This window comes from Grammomys surdaster, unplaced genomic scaffold, assembly GCF_004785775.1.
Source record: "Grammomys surdaster isolate TR1022 unplaced genomic scaffold, NIH_TR_1.0 267, whole genome shotgun sequence".
Lineage (NCBI taxonomy): Eukaryota > Metazoa > Chordata > Mammalia > Rodentia > Muridae > Grammomys > Grammomys surdaster.
The window spans coordinates 1,892,944-1,916,043 of NW_021604708.1; the positions used below are offsets into that span (position 1 = coordinate 1,892,944).

A 23,100-nucleotide genomic window follows, 5' to 3' on the forward strand; every position below is an offset into this window, starting at 1 on the left:
CAAACATGAGGACCCGTATTTGATTCCCAGCACCCATGGCCTGCTATGGAGGCTTGCAGAGTCAAGCAGACCTCTGGAGTGCCATGGACAGCCTGCCTAGTTGCCTGGTATAATCACCAAGACCCAGATCAATAACAGACCCTGTCTCAAAAAACAAAAGAGAGCATTCTGGCTTCTGAATGTACACACACACACACACACACACACACACACACACACACACACACCAAACTCCACTCTAAGGGCTTAGAGGTCTGACTTGAGATTTTGCTCATTATTAAAACAAGACTTTGGAGCTGGAGAGATCCCTCAGAGGGTGAAACACTTGCTAAGTGTGAGGACTGGGGTTCCCTGCAGAACTCACATAAATGAAAGGTGAGCGGGCTGGTGAGATGGCTCAGTGGTTAAGAGCACTGACTGCACTTCCAGAGGTCACGAGTTCAAATCCCAGCAACCACATGGTGGCTAACAACCATCTGCAATGATATCTGATGCCCTCTTGTGGGGTGTCTGAAGACAGCTACAGTGTACTTACATATAATAAATAAATAAAAATTAAAAAAAAAAAAAAAGAAAGAAAGGTGAGCTAACCTGAAATGTCAATGCTCAGAGGAGGGAGATATAAGATCTCCAAAGGAGCTAGCTAGTCGGATTTTCTGCAATAAGAGAGCTCAGAGTTCAGCAAGGGACCCTGTCACAAGGTATAAGGTGAGAGTATCCAAGGAAGACACCCACATCAACCTCAGATCTCATGCATCCATGTGTACACACATGCCTACACACATGGATGCACAGCACGTAACAGAACAGGTTAAATTAAATAGGATTTATATTAGATTGCTAATCTCTCCCAAACCATCCCTTCCTGAGTCTTTCAAGTAAATTTGCATGGACTAGGCAGAAGTCAGTCTTAGCATTTAAGAGAATTTCATTTCAAACCAACAATGTATAATTATGATTAATAATGTGAATATTACAAAGATCTTTAAGAGCATATCACATAATAAATATTCTTATCAATTAATCAACACCCACACTCTTGAGTCCCTGACTTGGAACCAGCTCTGGGCAAGAGCTCTTGCACAAAGAGCCTGAGTTGCTACTGCTGGCTCTGCAGGCCCAGCCAATCTCCAAGTGCCACCCCTTCCCTGCAGTACAAGCTTCATCAAAGTTTCCTACTCTTCTTACCCCCAGCATCCCAGCAGCTCAACCGGGGCAGAGGCAGGGGGAATCAGGGCAGGGAGCTGTGAGCCCAGTGCTGCTGATGGGTGGTGTTTTTGATCAATAATGGCTTCCCAGGAACTAGGGGCAGTTCTTCCTAAAGACCTAACTTCCTGTAGGCTCTAACTGTGTTTGGTCTCTGAGTAGCTCTGGTCTTGAAGATGACAAAATGAAGGTGATACTCTCCCAGAAGAGGCTAAGCAACGATCCCACCTATGCCCTCCATCAGTTTCCTTCAGAGCCTGTGCTCTACAAACCATCTACCAATGATTTGGTTTTGGAGCATGGGGGTAGCGTGTGTGAGTTACTTCTCAGTGATTCCCAGTTCTGCCCTGTCTGTTCCTCTGTCCCTCTGTTTCTAAAACTTGAAAGGAATTTACCAAGTAAACCAGGTGTCCTCCAGTCAGGTTTTACAGAGTCCATAGTTTCCATTGTTTTCTCCCCAAATGGCTTCAGACAACACTTCTTGAGATTGTTTTCCTTTGATTTTTGTTTCGTCAACTGAAGACACTGAGCTTTGTGTGGGGAATCGAGCAAAGCAAAACTCACCTGGTCCCGTTCTCCAGCATAAAGCTGGTCAAACGGTAAATGTTTGTGGACCAGAATGCCATGTCATCCAGACCTCCGAGGAAGTAGTCTTGGAACTGTTCCACCAGAAATGGGGACTTTGTAGAATACGTGGAATAGAGCTGCAGCAGGAGGCAGAGAGTAAGGCATTGCGCCATCTACATACCATCCCTTAGCCAAGATTCAGAAAAGGCACAGCTTTACCTTGGAAACAGCTAACATTTCCCCATGCCTGCAACACAAAGAAGAATCTTCATGAGCTGCAGTTTCTATAGAAAAATGAAGCAAGTAATGAAGAGACAGCCCCACCATGTGTGTCTCCTATCATTCATTCAACTGCCTTTACAGAGGCGAAATCCATACGTTCGAAATGCACCCCTGGAACTAAAATATGAAAAGGGTCCTCAGGGAGCTCCCGTAAGTCAGGGGCAAACTTCCTTCTGGTCCACACTTACATCTCCAGGAACTGAAGATATGTGCAATCGACAATGACATTTTTAGTGATCACTTGCCGACCATAGAGATTATCGTAAATTCTCAGAAGATCCTTGATGGGCACATACCTGAGTTAAAATGAAAGAGAGAGGCTTAGATTCTGACATTGAAGACAACAGGAACAACCTCAGGAGCCCCACAAGCTCCCAGTGTCCCCTGATTGATTCTGGGTGTCACATATTCAACAGTCTTCACCAGCACCAGCACTGCTCATTTAATTTTCCCAGTGATACTTAGGGATTGATACCATTATATCCCCATCTTACATAAAAGGAAACTGAGTCTCACAGGGACAGTAAGTAATTTTCTCAATGATGCAGAATAAAAAAAACAGGTGCCTTAGTCAAATATTTATGAAAAGATACTTACATATCAGAAATTATCAAGTATTAAAAAGTGTTCAACCTTTAATCCCAGCACTTGGGAGGCAGAGGCAGGGAGATTTCTGAGTTTGAGGCCAGCCTGGTCTACAGAGTGAGTTCCAGGATAGCCTGAACTATAAAGAGAAACCCTGTCTTGGAAAACAAACAAACAAACAAAAGTGTTCAATTTTGTGAATTCAGAGTTCATGAAAATTAGTCTCATGAATCACTAATTGTGTGTGTGTGTGTGTGTGTGTGTGTGTGTGTGTGTGTGTGTGTGTCTGGTGTGTGGGGTACAGAGTTGTATTTGGATATGTGTGGGGCAAGGGTGTATTTGTTTTTTTTTTTAAATACTGTCTTACTCTGTAACCAAGTAAGGACTAGAACTCTCTGTGTATCCTAGGCTGTCTTCAAACTTGCAGCAGTCCTCCTGTCTCAGTCTCTTGAGTGTTGGACATACAGGCATGAGCACCAGATATGGATCCCTGCTCGGATGTACTAATTCAGATGCACAGAAGAAAGCCACAGAAAGAACTCTGGGCCCAACTTTTGGCTCACAGACATAACTATTTTAGTTGGAAGGAGAGCAATATTTTAAAATCAGATGTATACAGTCATTTGTATTTCAATCTCAAAATCCTCAGACTAAACAAGAATATAACAACCAATAAAATCTGACTTCCATAATAAAATGAAAGAAACAAAAAACAAAACATGAGATTAAAATTGATTTATGTGTATTAACAAGAGAGAAGGAATTAAGAAGCCCATTTTTTAGCTTATAAGAGCACCTATGACCTTTTCAATAAAAGTGGCTTAACAGGCAAAAATAAAAAACAAAAATATTTGTTTCGATGAATCACTAAGCAAGCAAGAAAGTAATAAAATGAAATAATATTTCCAAAGGCCAAACCCAAACAGAAAGTGGATCTTTGGAAGCAAGCAAGGACAAGAGCCAGCTTTACTCTGTTAGCGTCCGCTGAACTTCAGAAGCTACAGGTTTTTGATGGTAGGGAGATTGATGAGCGTGGACATGGGGCCAACCACCAGAGTGTGGTCACCCTGCTAGGGACTGAGTACCTAAAGAAAACTCCCCTAGCAGCCATCAATGACTCCTCAGCAGTGAGTGGCAGCCCATGAGTCCCTCCTCTGTGCTGGAATGCTGACTGGCTTGCTCTTAGGCAGGCAACCATGGATGCTATGAGTCTGTGCCTGCATTCATCCTAGAGAGTCCTCCCCAGCCTCGGGCTCTTACAGTCTTTCCACGCCCTCTTCTGAGAAGGTCCTCGAGTCTTGGGTTTGAGTGATACAGGTGTCCCCTGTATGACATGGAGAATGGTCACTTCACAGCACTCACTCTGTACCCTTGAAGCAGTTGTAAGGTCTGAGTTAACTTTCATTCACTACTCAAAGATGCCTCTCTGCTGAGGCAGAGCCAGTGCTCTATGGTCATAAACTTTCATCGAAATTCCAACAGGCTTTTCCTGAAACACATTAGCCTTATCCTAGATTCCATCAGAAAGAGCAAAGATGAAACATATTTTTGAAGAAGGGAGATATCTGAATGAAAATGGCCCCCTTAGGCTCACGTACTTGAATGCTTGGTTCCAGTCCAAGTCCAGCGTCTGGCTGCCTGTCTGTCTCTGTCTCTCTGGGGCTCCATGTCTCTCTGTGTCTCTCTTTATCTCTCCTCTTTCTCTGTGTCTGTCTGTCTGTCTGTCTGTCTGTCTCTCTGTCTCTCTGTCTTTCTCTCTCTCTGCCACCACATTCCCCGTTGTGACAACCATGGATTCTAACACTGTAAGCAAGCCCACAGTTAACCCAGGTTTGTTTCCCAGCATCAGACAACTCACAACCACCTGTAACTCCAGTTCCAGGGGACCCAGCTCACTCACAGCCTTCTTTTCTAAGTTACTTTGGTCATGGTGTCTCTTCACAACAATTCAATGGTCACTAAGACAGAAGACAACTAGGAAGCTCTGCCCGTCTAGCAGCTGACATACAGTAAAGCCACAGAGACAGAAAGAAGCGGTGCTCTTGAGGGACAGTTACTCTGGCCAGGAGGAGAGAAAGGAAAGCACACAGGCTTGCTGAGGATCAGGGAGGAAAGAGTAGACTAATGAGAAACTTGTTCTAGAACACTCTGCTACCTCCATGGGAAAATAAAATTTGATTTATACTTCAGCTTACAAAAAAATTCCCAGATGAATTCAATGTAAAGAGTCTTTCTGAAGTCCCAGAAGACCCAGGTTTGTTTCCCAGCATCAGACAACTCACAACCACCTGTAACACCAGTTCCAGGGGACCCAGCTCACTCACAGCCTTAAGAAACAACTGCATGTAAGTGTTACACACACAGGCAAGCACACACACACACACACATGAAAATAAATAAATCTTCTTTAAAACCATAAAAGTTTTAGAAGACTACATAGAATCATTCCTTAAAGGTAGACTATTTCTTTTTTTTTCTTTTTTTCTTTTCTTTTTTTCTTTTTTTTTTTTTTGTTTTTTTGTTTTTTCGAGACAGGGTTTCTCTGTTTAGTCCTGGCTGTCCTGGAACTCACTCTGTAGACCAGGCTGGCCTCGAACTCAGAAATCCACCTGCCTCTGCCTCTCAAGTGCTGGGATTAAAGGCATGTGCCACCACCGCCCGGCTAGACTATTTCTTTTAAAAGACATCAGAAGCATATATAACCAAGGAGAACAGATACAGTCAACTACTATGGATTAACAAATTCTATTAGTCAGCCTTCAATCCCATTGCTTGAGAGGCAGAGGCAGGCAGATCTCTGAGTTTGAGACCAGCCTGATCTGCAGAATGAGTTCCAGGACAGCCAGGGCTATATAGAGAAACCCTGTCTTGAAAAACTAAAACACAAACAAACAAAACAACCCAATAATGAATAAAGTACACCCTAAGTGCCAATACACACTACAAAGTGCACCAACGTAACTTAAGAAGTAATTTGACAAAATGGTGAGAGATTAGAAGCTGTATATCCAGAACACTATTCAAAAACACTAGCAAAGCCAGAAGTGGTAACACAGGCCAGTAACCCAGGCTGCTTAAGAGGCTGAAGCAAGAGAGGCCCCAAGGTCAAAGCCTGTCTCCTGATAGAGTTAATTCAAGGCTAACCTGAGACAATGGTTAGACACTGTCTCAAATTTTTAAACATTGTTAAAAAATAAAAATAAAAGCTAAGGACTTAGCAAAATAACAAAGTAGTTACCTAGTATCCAGAAGGCCCTAGGTTCATTATCTAGTAACAAGGACGAAATTACACACGCACACGCGCACACACACACACACACAAATAAAAAGACAAACCAGTGGGAAAATAAGCTATAAACTAAAAAACAAATCCAGCAAGTCATAAATGCCATTTTGGTACCATGTATTTAAAAGAATGTTGGTCTTACCAGCTCCGTGAGAGGTAATTAAAATTAAATTCAAACTGGCTCAACACATCTCCTCCTACGGCAAGAGAAAAAATATTTACAATCTGTGGGTTAGTTGACAAGACAGCTTCCAGCACACATTCCCACAAACCAGATCATTCCCACAGCTACTCATTCTGTTTCAAGGCTGTCTTGAAGAAAAAGCTCTCTTAAAAATCTTAGCTAGTGACATGAATAAATTAAGAAAGTGTAGTGAAATAATTCTGTTTGCCATTTTTTTGCTTATTTTTAACAGGATCTCACTGTGTGGCCTTGGCTGGCCTGTGTTCACTCTGTTTAATGCTGCCCTTCAACTTATAGTAATCCTCCTGTCTCAGCTCCCCAATTGATGGGATTAAAGGTGTGTGCCACCACACCCAGCTTTGAATTTATTTTATTTTACTTTAAGATAGACCATACAAGGCAGGGCAGTAGTGGTGCGCGCCTTTAATTCCAGCACATGGGAGGCAGAGGCAGGCAGATTTCTGAGTTCGAGGCCAGCCTGGTCTACAGAGTGAGTTCCAGGACAGCCAGGGCTACACAGAGAAACCCTGTCTCAAAACAAAACAAAACAAAACAAAACAAAACAAAACAAAACAAAACAAAACAAGACAAAAACCAACCAACCAACCAAACAAACAAACAAAAAGATAGACCATGCAAGTCTTTTCAAATAAATAATAACGTGCATATTTAAAGAAAATTTCAAAAAAAAAAAACAAAAAAAAAACGAAAAATAAAACAAAACAAAAAAAAATAAAGAAAATTTCTACAGGAAAAAAGAGTTCAGCAGTTGGAAGCTGAAATACAGGTGACTAAGACTAATCTAGCAGGTGGATCTTAATCCAACATATAAGTAAAATTTTCATATAAGTAAAAATTATGTCAACAACAAAATACATATTTTTAAACAAAAATACATTAATGCACCCACAGAAATCTGGCCCCTTAGCTTGGCGTGGTGGTGCATGTCGTTACTCCTAACACTTGGAGGCAGAGGCAGGAGGATCTCTGTGAGTTCAAAGCTAGAGTTCTGGAATAGGCAAGACAACACAGAAACCCTGTCTCAAAAAAAAGGAAGGAAGGAAGGAAGGAAGGAAGGAAGGAAGGAAGGAAGGAAGGGAAAAGAGAGAGAAAAGAAATGTATCTCCATGTTGAATGAGTTGTTATGTTCTAAATAAACTTTAGCATTAAAATTAGAAAAATATTTACCATATAAGGTTGGCAGGATGATTCTATAGGTAAAAGCGCCTGCTATGTAAGGCTAGCTACCTGAGTTCAATTCCCAGAACCCACAGAAAGGTGGAAGGAACCACTCCATAATGCGGTCCTTTGACCTTCACACCTACACACTGTGGCTCATATGACACACACAGACACATCATGCACAAGACAACACAGATGGTCACAAGCACGCACACATGCACACAAACACACACACACTCACACCCACACTAACAAATAAATTAAGAAAAGTAATTGACATATGAGAGAAATGAATAAACAGTACCAAAATCACCAGCCGAATGAGCCTCGGAATAAGAGTCGTAAAAATCAATCTGAGGAACAAAGAGAAGTATGTGGTGAATGTCATGGACTGTGACCCAGAATGTCACCTCAAATCAGACAAGCCGAGGAGAGGTGACAGCCTCTCCCAGAGGACTACAGAAATGTATCTTGGTGTTTGGTCGTCACTAACATTCTCCCTCTTGTCTGGGTTGTCCACTGAGTTGGATAACAAAACGGCTGCAGACAATTGTGTCTCCCTGGGGTGAACAACTTTTCCAATGGAGTCCATGATTACAGGTCCAATAGAACGGAGTTAATAGCAACAAATGTGGGTGGAGGAGGGTAAAAGGCATAAATATGGGCAAGGTGTACTGACATGTATGTATATGAACCATCATGACAAAACCCATTATCTTACATGCTATGGAGAGATGGTTCAATAATTAAGAGCACCGGTCACCCTCCCAGAGGATCTGAGTTTGATCCCCAGCCCCACGGGACAGCTCACAACTGTCTGTAACTCCAGTCCTAGAGAGATCCAATCCCCTATTCTGACCTCCGCAAGCATTGCGTAAGCATGTTCCATAAACATACATGCAGGTAAAGCATCCACACACATAAAATAAAAATGAACACTAAAATCTTAATTAAAAATGCCAAAAGTCAAATAAAACAACTAATAGTCAATAGGGTCTTTCAGCTTAGTTATTTGGAGAGATTGCAACCCTCTGGGAGCTATTTTGAACAGTCAAGTGGCAATTAATCCTTTCCCTATTCAGGCACAGTTTCAAAGACACTGTAGAGACACATCTGTCCTTGTTTCCAGCACCTTAGCCCATTTCATTCTTATAAATGTGTCTTTAAAGAAGACATAGTGTAACAACAAAAGGAATTAATAATAACAACTTTTTTTAAAGACAAGACTCTAACCAGAAGCCACTTTGTAGAAAAAGGCTTATTTCCACAGGATATGTGAACAATCTAAAGTTTTCCTTTTCCTTAAAATAACCCAGTCCTGTCTGTAGATTTGGGAATCAAACAGGGCTTTGCGTGTTAACCAAGTGCTCTGTCTCTGAGATACTCCTTACCCTACCCAGTTTTGATCAGGGTGTGACAGTGGCACTCTAGTGGTGATATGTACTCACAGCTCCCATTGTCCTGAGGAACCCTTGTTCAATACCCAGGCTGTGCCAGCTGACATCGGCGACCATGTGGGAGGTGATTCCAAACAAGAAAGCCACCAACTTCTCTGTGTCCTGGAGAAAAAGCAAATTCAAGTCTTTTGTGCTGTATTATTTTATGATGATTCCCTGAACGGCTTTAATGACCGTGAATTAATTTCCATTACTGAGACTTAACAAAGAACTAGAAGCAGGTGAATCAAGTAGCTTCTGGATCCAGGAAAGTACATAAGACTTTCTGGAATACTGTCTAGTGTCTTGGAAGGTTTTTAGATTCTTTAGCATTGGAGCTAAATGGCCAAGTAAAAAATCTCCAAGCTTTTCTCCGATAACTTTAAGTACCGAGTAGGCATCTGCTGTGTCCCCACTGGTGTGCATGGCAGTTCAGGTCAAGTGACAATTGGCTATCCTAGTCTGGGGAGACAGAGATTCCAAATGGAGTGAATCCAGCAGTACTTGGCAGTACAGCGGTAAATCAGCGGAGGTCGGAGGGCATGCCTACCTTATCCCAGGGCAGAGGGTAGTTCTCCCGAATATAATGGATGCTGGCATTAAGAAATGGAGTCCAGTGAGTCCTCTCAGACACGTCATGAAATTTTCCTAATAAAACAAATAAGTTTGCCTGTGGAGCCTAGAATATTCAGAGTCTCCTCAAATCTCCCATGACCACCCACTGTGTTGCTGGCTCCATTCACTTTCCCTCCAATCCCTTGTTTCCTCTGTTCTTGCTCCAAGGACACCTTAGGAGCAGAAGGACCAGGCATAGTGTTAGAAGAGCCACTCAAAGGACCCTTCCGCAAGGATGTGCTATATTCTGATATCTTATCCCATGTCACTCTCCTTTAATTTATTTTTTATCATTGTTGTTGTTATTACACTTGTTTGTGGTAGATACGTCTGTCTGTGTGTACACGCACACTTGCATAACAATACTCATACAGAAATCAAAGTACAACTTGCAGGAATCAGTTTTCTCCTTCCACTGTGTGAGTTCCAGGGATGGAACTCAGGTCATAAGACCTGGAAGCAAGCTCGTTCAACTACCTGAGCCATCTCACACCCTCCCGATTACTCATTGTAAATTACTTTTCTCTGTCATATTCTGATCCTAACCTTTATACCACATAGGAGAGTATAAACTGGTTTATACAAATGTGGAAAAGCAAACATGGTAGCACACACTTGCCAATTCCAACACTCAGAAGGTGAAGGCAAAGGCAGGAGGATTAGGGGTTCAAAGTCATGCACAGCTACATGGTGAGTTTGAGGCCATACCTGAGCTACAGGAGACTCTATCACAAAAGAAAGTGGGGGAATGGAAGTAGGGAGAAGAAGGAAGGAAGGAAGGAAGGAAGGAAGGAAGGAAGGAAGGAAGGAAGGAAGGAAGAAGAAGGGAAAGATTGATGAGAGATAGATAGATAGATAGATAGATAGATAGATAGATAGATAGATAGATATCTGCACTTCATAGTGTAGAGTGTTGTGTGTTTTGTCTATTTTGAAGGCCAGCAGACATTTAGCAGTGCTTCTTATATTTAATAATCAAAATATTGCTTTTTTTTCCATGTGTTTTTATTAATGTTTCAAGAGACTCTCAGAGGATCGAGGGACAGTAGAGCTCTCTGAATGTTGCTTAGGATATGCCAAATGAGAATTGATAGATTATTGAGAAGAGCTATGACCCACAGGCAACAACAACAGTGTTGAAACATGACAGACAGAGGAAAACAGAAAGAAGGACTTATAAACACAAGAGATACCAAGCTTAGCCTAAGGACTTGTGTGTTTGACTATGTAAGAGATGGATGTGAGTGCAGGTGCTTGGAATCCAGAGTACAGGAGAGAGCAGCACCTCAGCATCATTAACCACATTGTTAAGTGATGGATGGATGGATGGGGTTTAGCCGGTGGTGGTGCACCTTCAATACCAGCACTCGGGTGTTTCAGCTGGCTTCTTTGTGCCCTGGCTTTGGTTGGGTTTAGTTGGGTTAGGATTGGCCAATTGACAGAATTAATAATGAAATAAGAGAGAAGGAAGGTTTGGGAAGTCTGGGGATCTGTGTTCTCTGTTCCTCTGCTGTAAAATGGAAGAAGGCTGGCTATGACCCTTAACTACAAATTAGTGGAAACTCTCGTCAAGTGACCCCTTCCATGAAGGTCTACCAGCACAGTGAAGTAATCATTCCCCTGATTTGTCCGTGGTGAGTCTTTGTACCCTGTCCACAGGTTTAGGGATAGTGCTCTCATTAATTCCCCTCAAAGTACTCAGCCAGCTTAGACCTTCATTGCACTGGACAGTGGGCTCATTAATATCAAGAACAACTCAGGGAGGAAGTTGCTGTGGCTCAGAACAGAACCAAGACTGTACGTAACCTTTTGAGAGTCACATGCTGACAAACAGAAGGGGCTGCCACAAAGCAGCAAAGCAAGCAGAGACATACAGACCAGATATCACCACAAAGCAAAATTCCCAGAATTTCTATGCCCAAGCAGTTAAAATCATTGGTGAACACTTTTACATATACATGTTTACATAGAAGCTTGTATTTTGTTTTTAATTATGTGTATGTGTTTATCTGTGTAGGATGTGCATGCCAGTGTAGGTGCCTGCAGAGGCCAGAAAAAGATGTCAGATGCCCTAGAGCCCAAGTTACAGGTGGTTCTGAGTCACCCAACATGAGTGCAGGGAAACAAAGCCTCATCTTCTGCAAGAGCAGTATACACTTTTAACCACTGAGCTCTCTCTCCAGCCTATGAAATATACACTTTTTAAACTCCCATTAACCAGCAAATGCAACATCACTCCCTCTGAAAACACTCCCCTTACCTCTTTTGCAGATGCTAGGATAAAAGGCATCAGGAAACACCGTCCCAGCCTGATATGCGTCCTGGTGCTCTAAGAGCAGCTGAGAAACAAGAGGATGCAGAAATTAGAGGGCCAGAGTCAGGGCTGCAAGAGTCGGCCCCATGTGTTTTTAGCTATGAAAGATTAGAATTACACCAGACATAAACAGATGAAGGGAAAAGGCAGGCTAGAGTAACTAAATGTTAAAACATATTAAATATGTTAATACATATTTCACCAACACACAGTATGTATCATATATATATATCGAGACAGGGTTTCTCTGTATAGTCCTGGCTGTCCTGGAACTCACTCTGTAGACCAGACTAGCCTCGAACTCGGAAATCCACCTGCCTCTGCCTCTCAAGTGCTGGGATTAAAGGCATGCACCACCACCGCCTGGCAACAGGCAAGTTTTAAAAAGTAGCCAAACCCACCTGTTTAAATTTTACTGTCTTTCATTTTCTACTTTTGTTCTAATAGAGTAGAATTCTGCTAAGGCTACTTTAAAATGTTTAATCTTTATGTGCTTTTGTTTTCTGACACAAGATCTCCTGTAGCCCAACTGGCCTGAAGTTGCTACGTAGCCAAAGTCGACCTTGAACTCCTGATCCACCCAACTCCACCTCTGTTGTGCTGGCTCGCATGAATCAGCATACCTGGCCTTCTCTAGGACTATTCAGCTGATCCAAAATTGGGTTATGACAGTATGACAAGATTTTCAACGATCTACAGTGAAATGAAAAATATATAGATACATACATATACATGAACATACACATACACACACACACACACACACACACTTGAACACATACATGCATCTATGCTGGGCAATTGATGTGCATGCCTTTAATCCCAGCAGTTGGGAGGCAGAGGTAGGTGAATTTGAGTCCAGCCTGGTCTTCAAAGTAAGGACAGCAGGGTTACACAAAGAAATCCTGTCTGGAAAACACACACACACACACACACACACACACACACACGTGCACACGTGTGTGAGATTTAACACAAATGTATAGGTAGCAACAACAAATGTTGTGTGCATGTGCAAGGTTATAACCCTTGGGCTTTACCTCCCCCTCTCCCTTTCATTTTCCCTCATGCTTCGGAGGGTTACAAAAATATCCTTTCCCTTTGAAAATGATGTGACAGTGGATAGCAGGCATTTTCTCTAGAATGGTCTCTGTTGAGTTGGCTGACTCAGCTCTTTGTTGACTCTCTAGGTGTGTGGGTAGCTCAGACCACAGGCTGGGAAACAGAAGCTGAGTCTCTAGAGCACTTGATACCACCCTACCTCTGCCACAGAGCCCTCTGTTTCTCCTACTAGCTTGGAAGCCTGAGAGGTGTCTGCAGCAGAGCCAGGGCTCCTGGTAGGGCACCAGCAACCAACTGCTTGCAGACAAAGCGTGAACATCAGGTTCATGGGAGCACAGGCTAAGGTTATAAGGGCTGGAACTAGTAGTCAAGATAGATTTGTATTTTCCAAAGGAAGTCTTCATCAAGTCTGTTGAATCTGCAGCTAGCCAGCAGGGCAGTGGCTGTAACAACAGGCACACAGACAGTTTTCAGTACTGTTTTATGTGTTGTTCCTGTAGGCCTTTCTAGACATTTCTAGATATGGCTGGAGCTCCTCCTTGGCCTCTTAGTGTGACAGCCACTTCTCTAGCTTCTGGCCATTAGTCCCCCTGCATAAGCTAGCTCAAGGGCTTCTGTTGAGGGTTGGTCTTTTGCTATGTATTGTAATACTAAATATTGGCCCTCAGGCCTGGTTGCCCCGAAAAACAAGAGAATCTGTACAAAGAACCAAGTGATGCTATGTTACCTTGCTCCCCAAGTTATCCCTGATTGGTGACTAAAGATGCCTATAGAGGACAGTATTGAGATAGGTGAGGTTTGGGGTTTATAAGTTTGGGGTCTGAGGAGAACCATGAGGAGGGAAAGAGAAGGTGGAGAGAAGGTAGACGTCATGGTTTAGGTAAGTCATGGAAGCATGGGCACAAGGGCTGGCCAGCTGAAGTTAAGAGCAGCCCTGATAGAATAACAAATTATTCTAGCAAATTATAATTTGGGGTTAATGATAGGAAAACAGATTCTAATAGCTTAGAAGGTAGATATCTGCCCAGCTCTAGTGCTGATTGAAGCTTATTATATTAATAAAAGTTATGGCTCTTTTATCCTGGGACTAAATGATCAAAGGTCGGGTAGAAACCCTGATGGAAATTAAATAATTTCTAAACAGCTTCTGTGATCTGCAAAAGAACAATGATGAATACAATCCACAGTGGAGTTTGGTGGTACAATTCTTTTCTTTTTTTTAAATAAGTATTTATTATTATTATTATTATCATTATCTATGTGTGATGTGTAGTATGTGTGTGTATCTGTGTGGATAAGTGTGTGCTCTAGCACACGTGTTGGGGGTCAGAGGGCAGATTTCAGGAGCAATCCCTCAATCCCTCTGGGTTCTGGGGCTTGAGTTTAAGTCATCAGCCTTGGTAGAGAGGGTCTTAACCCACTGAGACATATAACCAGCCAGAGAATTCGACTTCTGTCACTTAAAAATCATAAGGAACAAGCTTGAGAGACAGTTCAGTCTATTCTAAAGGATCAGGGTTCAATTCCCAATATTCATATCAGGGAGCTCAGAATTGCCTGTAACTCTAGTTCCAGGAGATCTAACACCCTCTATGACCTCCACAGGCACATGCTCATGTATGGTACACACACATACACACACACACACACACACACACACACACACACACACACATATTAAAAAGCATAAATACCCTTAGCAGCCTCCATCCTAGGAGCTTGATGTAGGTTAAACCTTTCTTTCATATCAAGAGAAAGGGGATGATTGTAATAAACCATTATTAGACACAGGCAATTAACAGATGAGGTAATAGAAGTGTTTCTACTCTCTTGAAATATATTGAACCTTAATAATAAGTTAATAATTAAAAGATCAACTTAAGCCTAGAGAAAAACACCCTTTTGTGAGGCAGGATCTTTCATTATCTAGGTTGGCTTTGAGCTCAGCATATAGTAAAGAAAGGCCTTTATCTGATCCCTCTGCCTCAGCCTCCCAAAGGCAGGAATGACAGGCATTTAGCACCCTGCCCAGCCCAATTCTGCTTACCTACCAAACTGGCAAGAATGATAAGGAATATAAAGTAAACTATGAAAGCAAAAGCTCTATCAAATATGAGTATTTATCGAACTGAATATTTGCAGTAAAGTACAAGAGTGATTAAGGCTATTTGGTTTTTGTGTGCTGTGAAGTACAATATGCATGAATATGGTTTTTGTCCACACCTTCCTGTCTCACATCTTCCTCCAAAAGTGGAATGTAAAAACTAGAACTCCCAGACCCCAGGCAGATCCCAGAAACTCTAACTTAAAAGGGGAAGACTTTTTCAGAAATGCTCGGCTGTATCCTGTCTGATAGGGAAGGACCGTTGAGCAACCTGACCTTCTCTCACTGGGCTTCCCCACCCAGGCCAGGAACTTTAAATCAGACTCTGATGTTGCTGTCCAGCTTCAGCCCACATAATGACACCTCCATAGAATTCCAGAGGACGAAACTACAGTTTATTGACAGCTGGGCACAAGGAAGCTTGCAGGAATGTAAACAACTCATCTGAGCCAGAGAGATGGCATACACCTCCCCCAAGATAATAAATGATAAATAAATCAATGTAATGTTATATATATATATATATATATATATATATATATATATATATATATATATATATATATATCTTTGAGGAACCTGGAGGGTGGCAAGCCCCAATTCAATGAAGAGGAAATGTTTGTGCTCATGACCTTTCCAGAACTTGTTTGCACGCCTGTCTGTCCATCTGCCCTTGTACATTTAGCTATTTGCATTTTCCAAAGCAAGACTGTATTAAGTCTGTCGGCTCTGCAGTCCATTAGTATAGGTGTATACTAATGTGTCTATGTGTGTAACAGTAGTAATGTATGTGTCAGTTCTGACATCACAAAAGATTGCCAACTACTGTTGCCAATGTCAGTTTTTAAGGCTCATCATTACCACATGTTATATATCTTATGACTATTATGAGTAGTAGCAGTAGCAGCAGGAGCAGTAGTATACAACTAGGAACAACGCATAGGAACACAATAGGTTAAAGCGATGTAAGGATGGGTACAGGCGACCCATCATACAGTCCTTCAGGTGGGAGGAGACTCAGAAATAGCACCTTTCCTTATAAAACCCCCTGGCTCCTGAGTTCAAGCTGAGGCTAGAACTCATCTATTACATGAATAGCCCTGGCTTCAGCTTCCAGCAATATACTCTACACACACACACACATACACACACACAGAGAGAGAGAGAGAGAGAGAGAGAGAGAGAGAGAGAGAGAGAGAGAAGAAAGACTCCCTTCCTGCTCCTCCTGATGATAAAGATGTGTACAACAGGTAGTTATAAAACGTAGAAAATAAGTGATTTCTCTCAAGCACAACCTCTGTTTATAACAACAACAAAAACAGCACTTACAAATTATTTCAAAGGCCAGGCGTGTAGCTCACTGGTAAAGCTATTGCCTAGAATGCACAAGGCCCTGGGTTCTACAACAAATATTGTGAAAAGCAAAGAAAGGACATGTTTTCAAAGTATAAATTGTATTATTTAAATATTTGAGTTCTAAAATATTTAAAATTTACATGGATAGAAATATATATATTTATATACATACACATACAATGTCTGAGTGGCTCTGGACATGTGTATGTTTTAACCACAGCATTAGGTTTATAAAGATGTAAGTACAACTCTTAGGATTAATTTAAGGATCTGTCTAGACCTTTGTTTGACGCCCACAGAAGAAAATGCAAATACAATCAACAGAAATCTGGCTCCCTACCTCTTTGTAGTTAATGTGTCCATCTTGAAGCCGAAGAAACTCCAGAGCCCTGTGTCCTGAAAGAAATAAATACCACATGAGCTAAGTTCAACTGTATTTACCAGAGACCACTTTTACAAAGATTTCTTTTAACTTATGTGTGTATGCATCTGTGCATATGTACGTATACGTGTGTAAGTGCAGTTACCCATGGAGGCCAAAAGAAGCCATAGGATTCCTTGGAGCTGGAGGTAAGCACAGTTGCAAGCTACCCATTGTGGGTGCTTAGAAATGAACTTGGTTCCTCTACAAGAACATGAAGCACTTTAAATTTTCTGCTTAGCTAACTATGACCTTGGGCAAGTTACTTAACACTGTAGACCTCAGTTCCCTCCTCTGTGAAATGAAAACAAAACCCTACCTCACAGGTTAGCTAAAAGAACCACAGAAAGTAAATACTGAGTGATGACACAGGAGCAGTCATGTGGGAGGAACTTGGGAAACAGAAACTGTCTGCCTCAGAGCTGGGTAGATAACCCTAAACACAATACAAAAAAGGCCCAAAAGCATGGCTGACCAATGGTCCCAAGTGTGTTTCATCACTGAAATACTTTGGAAGGACGATTATCGAAGAAAGCTGCATACTCCACCCCCACACAGACATGCAGAAATCCAACCTGAATCTTAGCATAAGTGGGAGGTTGACACTCCTTGGAACTCACAATTAGCAGCACCTATTTCTACTGTGAATCACATCCTTTTTTAAAAAGATTTGATTTAAAGTGTATGGGGGCTCTGCCTACATACATGTCTATGCACCACATGCATACAGTGCCTTCAGAGGCCAGAAGAGAGCACTGGATCCTGGAGTTACAGACAGTAGCTAGCTGTCATGTGAGTATGCTCAAAATCAAACCCAGGTCCTCTGGGAGAGCACAGTTCTCTTCTAAAACATCTGAATCACAGTCTTCCTTAAATCAAAAAAGCCACTCCTCTACTGTATACATTGATACCCTAATAATGAAGTCACAAAAACATACTAAGCATCCAGATTCAGGATTCCAGTGTTTTCCTAACACAAACCATTGAATGAGGACAATTCTAGAAATGGTTTGACATAAGCACCAATCTTCTACTCAGGCCTCACATAAGAAATCAAAAAATAATTGAGCTATGTCATCTAAGTTGTTACTAAATAAAAGGTGGAATTTCAGTTGCCTTTTATACAAAAATCTTAGAATCTGTGCAGATTGGATTTCATGTATATAAACACAGATTTAAAAAAAAAAAAAAGTTTCACTCTGTAACCTAAGCTGCCCTGGAACTCACAGCTCTCCTCCTGCTTCTGTCTTCCCATCGCTGGGACTGTGGGTATAAGCCACCATACCCTGATTAGGTATTTTTAAATGTCCATTAGGACTTAACCTATCCATCAGATAAGTCCTTCACTATAAAACAGTATCACAGAAACTCTAAGGATTTTTGTTTTACTCCAAGGATTTTTAAGACAAAAAAAAAAAAGAAAAAATATTTTCATTTACATGTGTTGCCCTTGGGCTTCTGCCATTTTAGCTTAGAGTTGGAAGATCCTTAAGAATTCATTACATTGCCCTCCCCAAAGCTAGTGGAGCACAAAGGCACCGTGGGTTTCTTAGAACAACAGGTCTAGTTCACAGCAGGACTAATAGTTAAGGTCTATGTCCCTTTTCCTTTGTTTCCTGACTCTCTTTCAGAAGTAAAAGTTTGATTCACTGTTAAGACACAGAATTCTGGGACAGACCACCCACCAGGGAGCCTGAAACAAGGAATCCATTTCCTCACAGACTGGAAGGCCTGGGCCAGGGCCAACGCCCTTTGTATCTTTTTACACTGGTAACTATGATCTTAGGATCCTGCGACTCTACATTTACTTTATGCTGGTAACTTTTCCTATTATATCTGTAACCTAGTTCCTCTTTGTAACTGATAGAGGTGGCTTAACTATAACAGTATCATCTTTATTGAAATAAAGCCCAGAATATTAAATATACCTAAAATTAATCTTAAAATGACTGTAGAATGTACTCTTATTTTGATTGTATTGCGAATTGCTTTACATTCCTCACACATTAAAAAAAAATTCACAAATACATTAAGAACCAAATCCCTTTGTTAGGAGAGACCTATAACATATGCTTAAGATGGTAACTATGCAAAGTAATAAGCATTTTAATTAGCTTATCAACATATCACATTACATACCTGAAAATTTTACAGTTTATTTTTGTGAGTTATACCTTAACTAGAAAAAGTAAGATTTAAAATCCACCCCCCCATTTCCACATATCTGAATCCACTATCTATGTCCTCGTTTGATTTCCATTGCTGAAATAAACACCACGACCAAAAGCCACTTGGGGAGGAAAGATTTTATTGGCTTAAACATCCCAATCATATTCCTTCATTGAAGGAAGTCAGGACAGGAACTCAAAGCAGGAAGCTGGAGGCAGGAACTGAAGCAGAGACCACAGAGGAGCGCTGGTTACTGGCTTGCTCGTTCATGCTTGCTCAGCCTGCTTTTTTATACATCCAGACATCTCTTGCTCACAGTAAACTGAACCTCCTCCATCCATTGTGAATTAAGGAAATGTCCCACTGACTTGTCTACAGGCTCATCTGATGGAGGCAGTTCCTCAGCTGAGATTCCTTCTTCCCAGACTTGTCTAGTCGACAAAAACTAACCAGCACAATCAAGATAACTCTGCCACTGCCCCTAAGGTCAGGCATGCTGGAGTGTGTGGCCTCCTCATAACTCCTAGGACGCTAAGCTGGACTCCTGTAATGGAACAACCACTCAGCCCCACCGGTTGCCTTACCTCCCTGAAGCCAAGCATCTTAAGGCCAATAGGTAGCACTTAACCCATGGGAAATAATTCAGGTCAGTGATGGAAACTAGGGTGACCTTAAAGCTCAAATGATGTGTCATATCCATAAGAGCCACTAACAGCCACTCAGGGACTCACTCCCATGGCCACACATGGCCCTTTACATCTACCTAGAAATGCCTGTCCTTGGAAGTATAAAAGCGACAAGACCAATCTCATACTCCTGCCAGAGGCGTCCACCTTCCTTCTCTCCTAGTTCTGTGACTTTCTTCGGTTCCTCACTATCTTCTGCAAGGAACACCCAGCAACCTCACATAAAGGAACATAAAGGCCTCAGCTCTCTCACTTACCTATCCCCCCACCAAGCCCATCTACCATTCCCTAGCCCTGGATATTTCCAATCATCCACTCTCCTCTCCACTGTCAAGCCACCTCCCAAAAGAGGAAGAATGATGTCCATGTGTGAGATAGCTTTTTAATCTCTTTCCTAAGCTTATTGATGGATTCTTGTTCTTTTAATAACACAAAGAGGGATGGCGAGATGGCTCAATGGCTCAATGGTTAAGGGTACATAGTGCTCTTGACAGGGACATAATTTGATCACAAGCACCCTTATTGGGTCGTTCATACTTGCCTGTAACTTTAGCTCTAGGGGCATCTGATGCCTCTGACTTCCAAGGGCACCTGCACTCATGTGCATACTTACACACAGACCAAATAATTATAATGATAATAATAATAATAATCTTTAAAAACTCACACACGAAGGGGGTAGGAAAGGGTGTCAAAGTCACATAATCTCAGCACTCAGAAGAGGTTGGAAGATCACCTCAACCTTAAGGCCAGCCCATTCTACATAGTGACCTCTAAGGTAGCCAGAACTATATCAGGAGAACCTGTCTGTAAGACAGACAGACAGACAGACAGACAGACACACACACACACACACACACACACACACACACACACACCAGTACTTACCTATTTCTACATGAGTTGAGAGTCCACAAGATGAACTTCTAGAGCAGAAAAAAGGCAGCAGGAGCAGCAGGCCAGACCACAGCCTGCCTATAGACATGTTGTCATAACTCCTCAGCTGCTCTGCTAATGTGGAGACGATCTAAGCTGTGGCCAAACTATGACTCCAAAAATCCAGGCACAGACTCGATGTGTTCCCTCTACACAGGTCACTGACACAGGAAACCAAGCCTCGTTTCAAAATAATGCTGTTTTCCAATGAAGTCAACCGATCACCCACTGTTTAGTTTTTCCAGAACAGCAAACAAACTGTCCACCTGGGAGGAGAGAGAAAGCAATCTGCTGGGATCTAAAAGCCTTTGACTGGAGGTACTTTATCATCCCGCTCATCCAGATTTTCCCTCAATAAGCAACTGGCTCGGCAAATCAAAGTTGTCTTCAACTTGCTTTCCAAACCAGACACTCACCTGTGCCAGTTGATGGTCACTCCGATACTACCTTCCTGTCCACGGGCAGCGTCTCCGATATCCTCACCTCACACTTATCAGAGTTTCCTCATCTTCCCAAGCCCCAAGTGCATGCTGGGAAAGCTTTTATGGTGATCACCTAGAACCGGCTTCTCTTTTTGTTCTTTGGCAACAGATACTGCCAGTTCGGCATGTTACACAAGCCCAGCCACTCCTGGCCTTCTACTCTGGCTCTTCCAACAGGACTTACCTGAGATGTGTTGCAAGGAAGGATTCCTGCAGCCCAAAGACTGCACCTGGAAGGTGGAAGCAGGAAGCAGATTAAGGTTAAGAGACAAGGGTCTGGAAAATGCAGGCCTCAGAACAGACTCATCATGAGGTAGCCAATCAGAAACAGGCAGTCCAAGGGAAACAATCCAGGCCATTCGTGGACATAAATGATGGCGATCTTAACACTCAAATGATGCACAGTCAGTGCTCAAAGCAGCAGGGTGCTCCCAAAAGCCTGTGAGGAAACAGTATTCATCCTTGGGCTAGGCTAGGGGAAGGGATGAATGAACAAAAGACTGGATAATTTGAGCCGGCTGTCTGCCAGGCAGCAGTTTGTTATGTAATCTTCAGCCCCATTCAAACTGGAAGCCATGGTTTCTGTAGTTCCCTCCACCTAGAGGCACTGGTCCTGACTGCTTCCAACTGCCTTTAAGCCACAGGCTACAAGTTTTGTTTTTTGCTTTTTGTTTATTTGGGGTTTTTTTTGTTTGTTTTTTTAATTGGATAGCAGGGTGTTTATAAACTTACATCACTTCGCTTACTTCCTGTTTTTGTCAACGGGATCTCATGTATGCCAGAATAGCTCTGACCTTATTGTGGTGCCAAGGATGACCTTAAATTCCAAATTCTCCTGCTTGTACTTCCCAGTGTTGGGACTGTAGGCGTGAAACCAGCATACCTGACCAGACTAACATTTTGCAAGTGAGGAAATTCACATATAAATCTAAAATTTTAGCTCTATACAGAACAAAATAAAAACCCCAAGGATCTGACTTGCTGACCCTACATCCCTCTGTGACATGACACTCAGCTGGAGTGGGGAACCAGCTGTCCCTTCGACAAATACACTCTCCTCTGCGTCCTTTTGTCCTAGCCACCCACAGTCTGTGGTGTGTCCCCCAGTACTACTCTGCCTGCAGGAGTCTAAGTTGGACCGCCTCTCACTCTGAGCCCCCTAAAGTCTGCAGGTAAGATGATAGCGGTGATAAATTAGGACCTTAGTAAACTTAAGAGCACCCAAGAGTAGCCAGTCAATAACAGAAAATTGGGTATGATTGTGTATACTGTAGTCCCAGAACTCTAGAGGCTGAGAACGGATGGCTTAATGAAGTTTGAGGCTACCCAGGACTACACTGAGACCTTTCCTTGAAAATAACAGCAGGACTGGCAAGATGCCACATGGTGGAAGAAGATTGAATCTCTGTCCACATACACAAGTAAATAAATAAAGTTTAAAAAAAAAAAAGCTTAAAACAACAAGATAGCAGATAGCAGACTGGCAAGGATCATCAGGAGAAAATTCTGCCTGAAAGAGCTATTTAGGCAGTTATAAGAAAACCAAGCCACATAAAACACCAGAAAAGGGAACGGGTTCCATTACTAACCAATACTAATCCCAAATTCCTTACAAATGTTATACAAAGTTTAGAATGACCACATTTGTTATCGTGTTTTATTGGGGGGGGGCATAGGGGGGCTGGTTTCCAGACAGGGTTTCTCTGTATAGCTCTGGCTGTCCTGGAACTCACTTTGTAGATGTTGTGAGCAGGCTATTCTTATTTGTTACAAGCAGGCTATTGATAAGGGGTTAGAATCTCACTTGGGGAGAGGAGCGACAGGTCCTGCTCCACTCAGGGACCATATACTGGATTTCACTGTGAGATCATCAGCCCCTCGAGAGGGAAGAGAGAGACGCCAAAGACAGAGGTTTTGGGATTCAGTTACTTCTTTAATGATGCATAGCAAACAATATATTAAGGCAATTGCTACAACAAGATATTGCCACATTTCCTATGCTTTGCCTCTAACAATATGCACAATGAACACAAATAATAAATTTCTAATTGCCAAAGGAATAGCATAGCAATAAACACATCATTCATTCATGGACTATATGACCTGAGTCCTTTTGATGGTTTTGGGTTACAGGTCTGGAGTCCCTGAAGGCAGGGTCAGGCTGCAGCTTCCAGATAGTTGAATTGCTAATTTGACCTCATAGTGTACTTGACCTTGAAGAAGCTGG

General features: G+C 42.2%; 1 protein-coding gene across 1 annotated transcript in view; it reads right to left on the reverse strand.

The window, feature by feature from the left end:
* Window positions 1-20,873, reverse strand: part of Gpld1 (glycosylphosphatidylinositol specific phospholipase D1) — a 48,443-nt gene extending 27,570 nt beyond the window's left edge. The window contains exons 1-11 of the mRNA XM_028776328.1: window positions 20,808-20,873; window positions 20,344-20,657; window positions 16,520-16,575; window positions 11,604-11,682; window positions 9,279-9,376; window positions 8,741-8,851; window positions 7,597-7,645; window positions 6,069-6,123; window positions 2,244-2,351; window positions 1,993-2,020; window positions 1,771-1,910 (exon numbers count right to left, since the gene is read on the reverse strand). Coding sequence (XP_028632161.1) covers window positions 1,771-1,910; window positions 1,993-2,020; window positions 2,244-2,351; window positions 6,069-6,123; window positions 7,597-7,645; window positions 8,741-8,851; window positions 9,279-9,376; window positions 11,604-11,682; window positions 16,520-16,575; window positions 20,344-20,440 — 821 coding nt within the window. The 5' untranslated portion in view covers window positions 20,441-20,657; window positions 20,808-20,873. The remainder of the gene's footprint in view (window positions 1-1,770; window positions 1,911-1,992; window positions 2,021-2,243; window positions 2,352-6,068; window positions 6,124-7,596; window positions 7,646-8,740; window positions 8,852-9,278; window positions 9,377-11,603; window positions 11,683-16,519; window positions 16,576-20,343; window positions 20,658-20,807) is intronic.
* Between the last annotated feature and the right edge of the window lie 2,227 nt (window positions 20,874-23,100).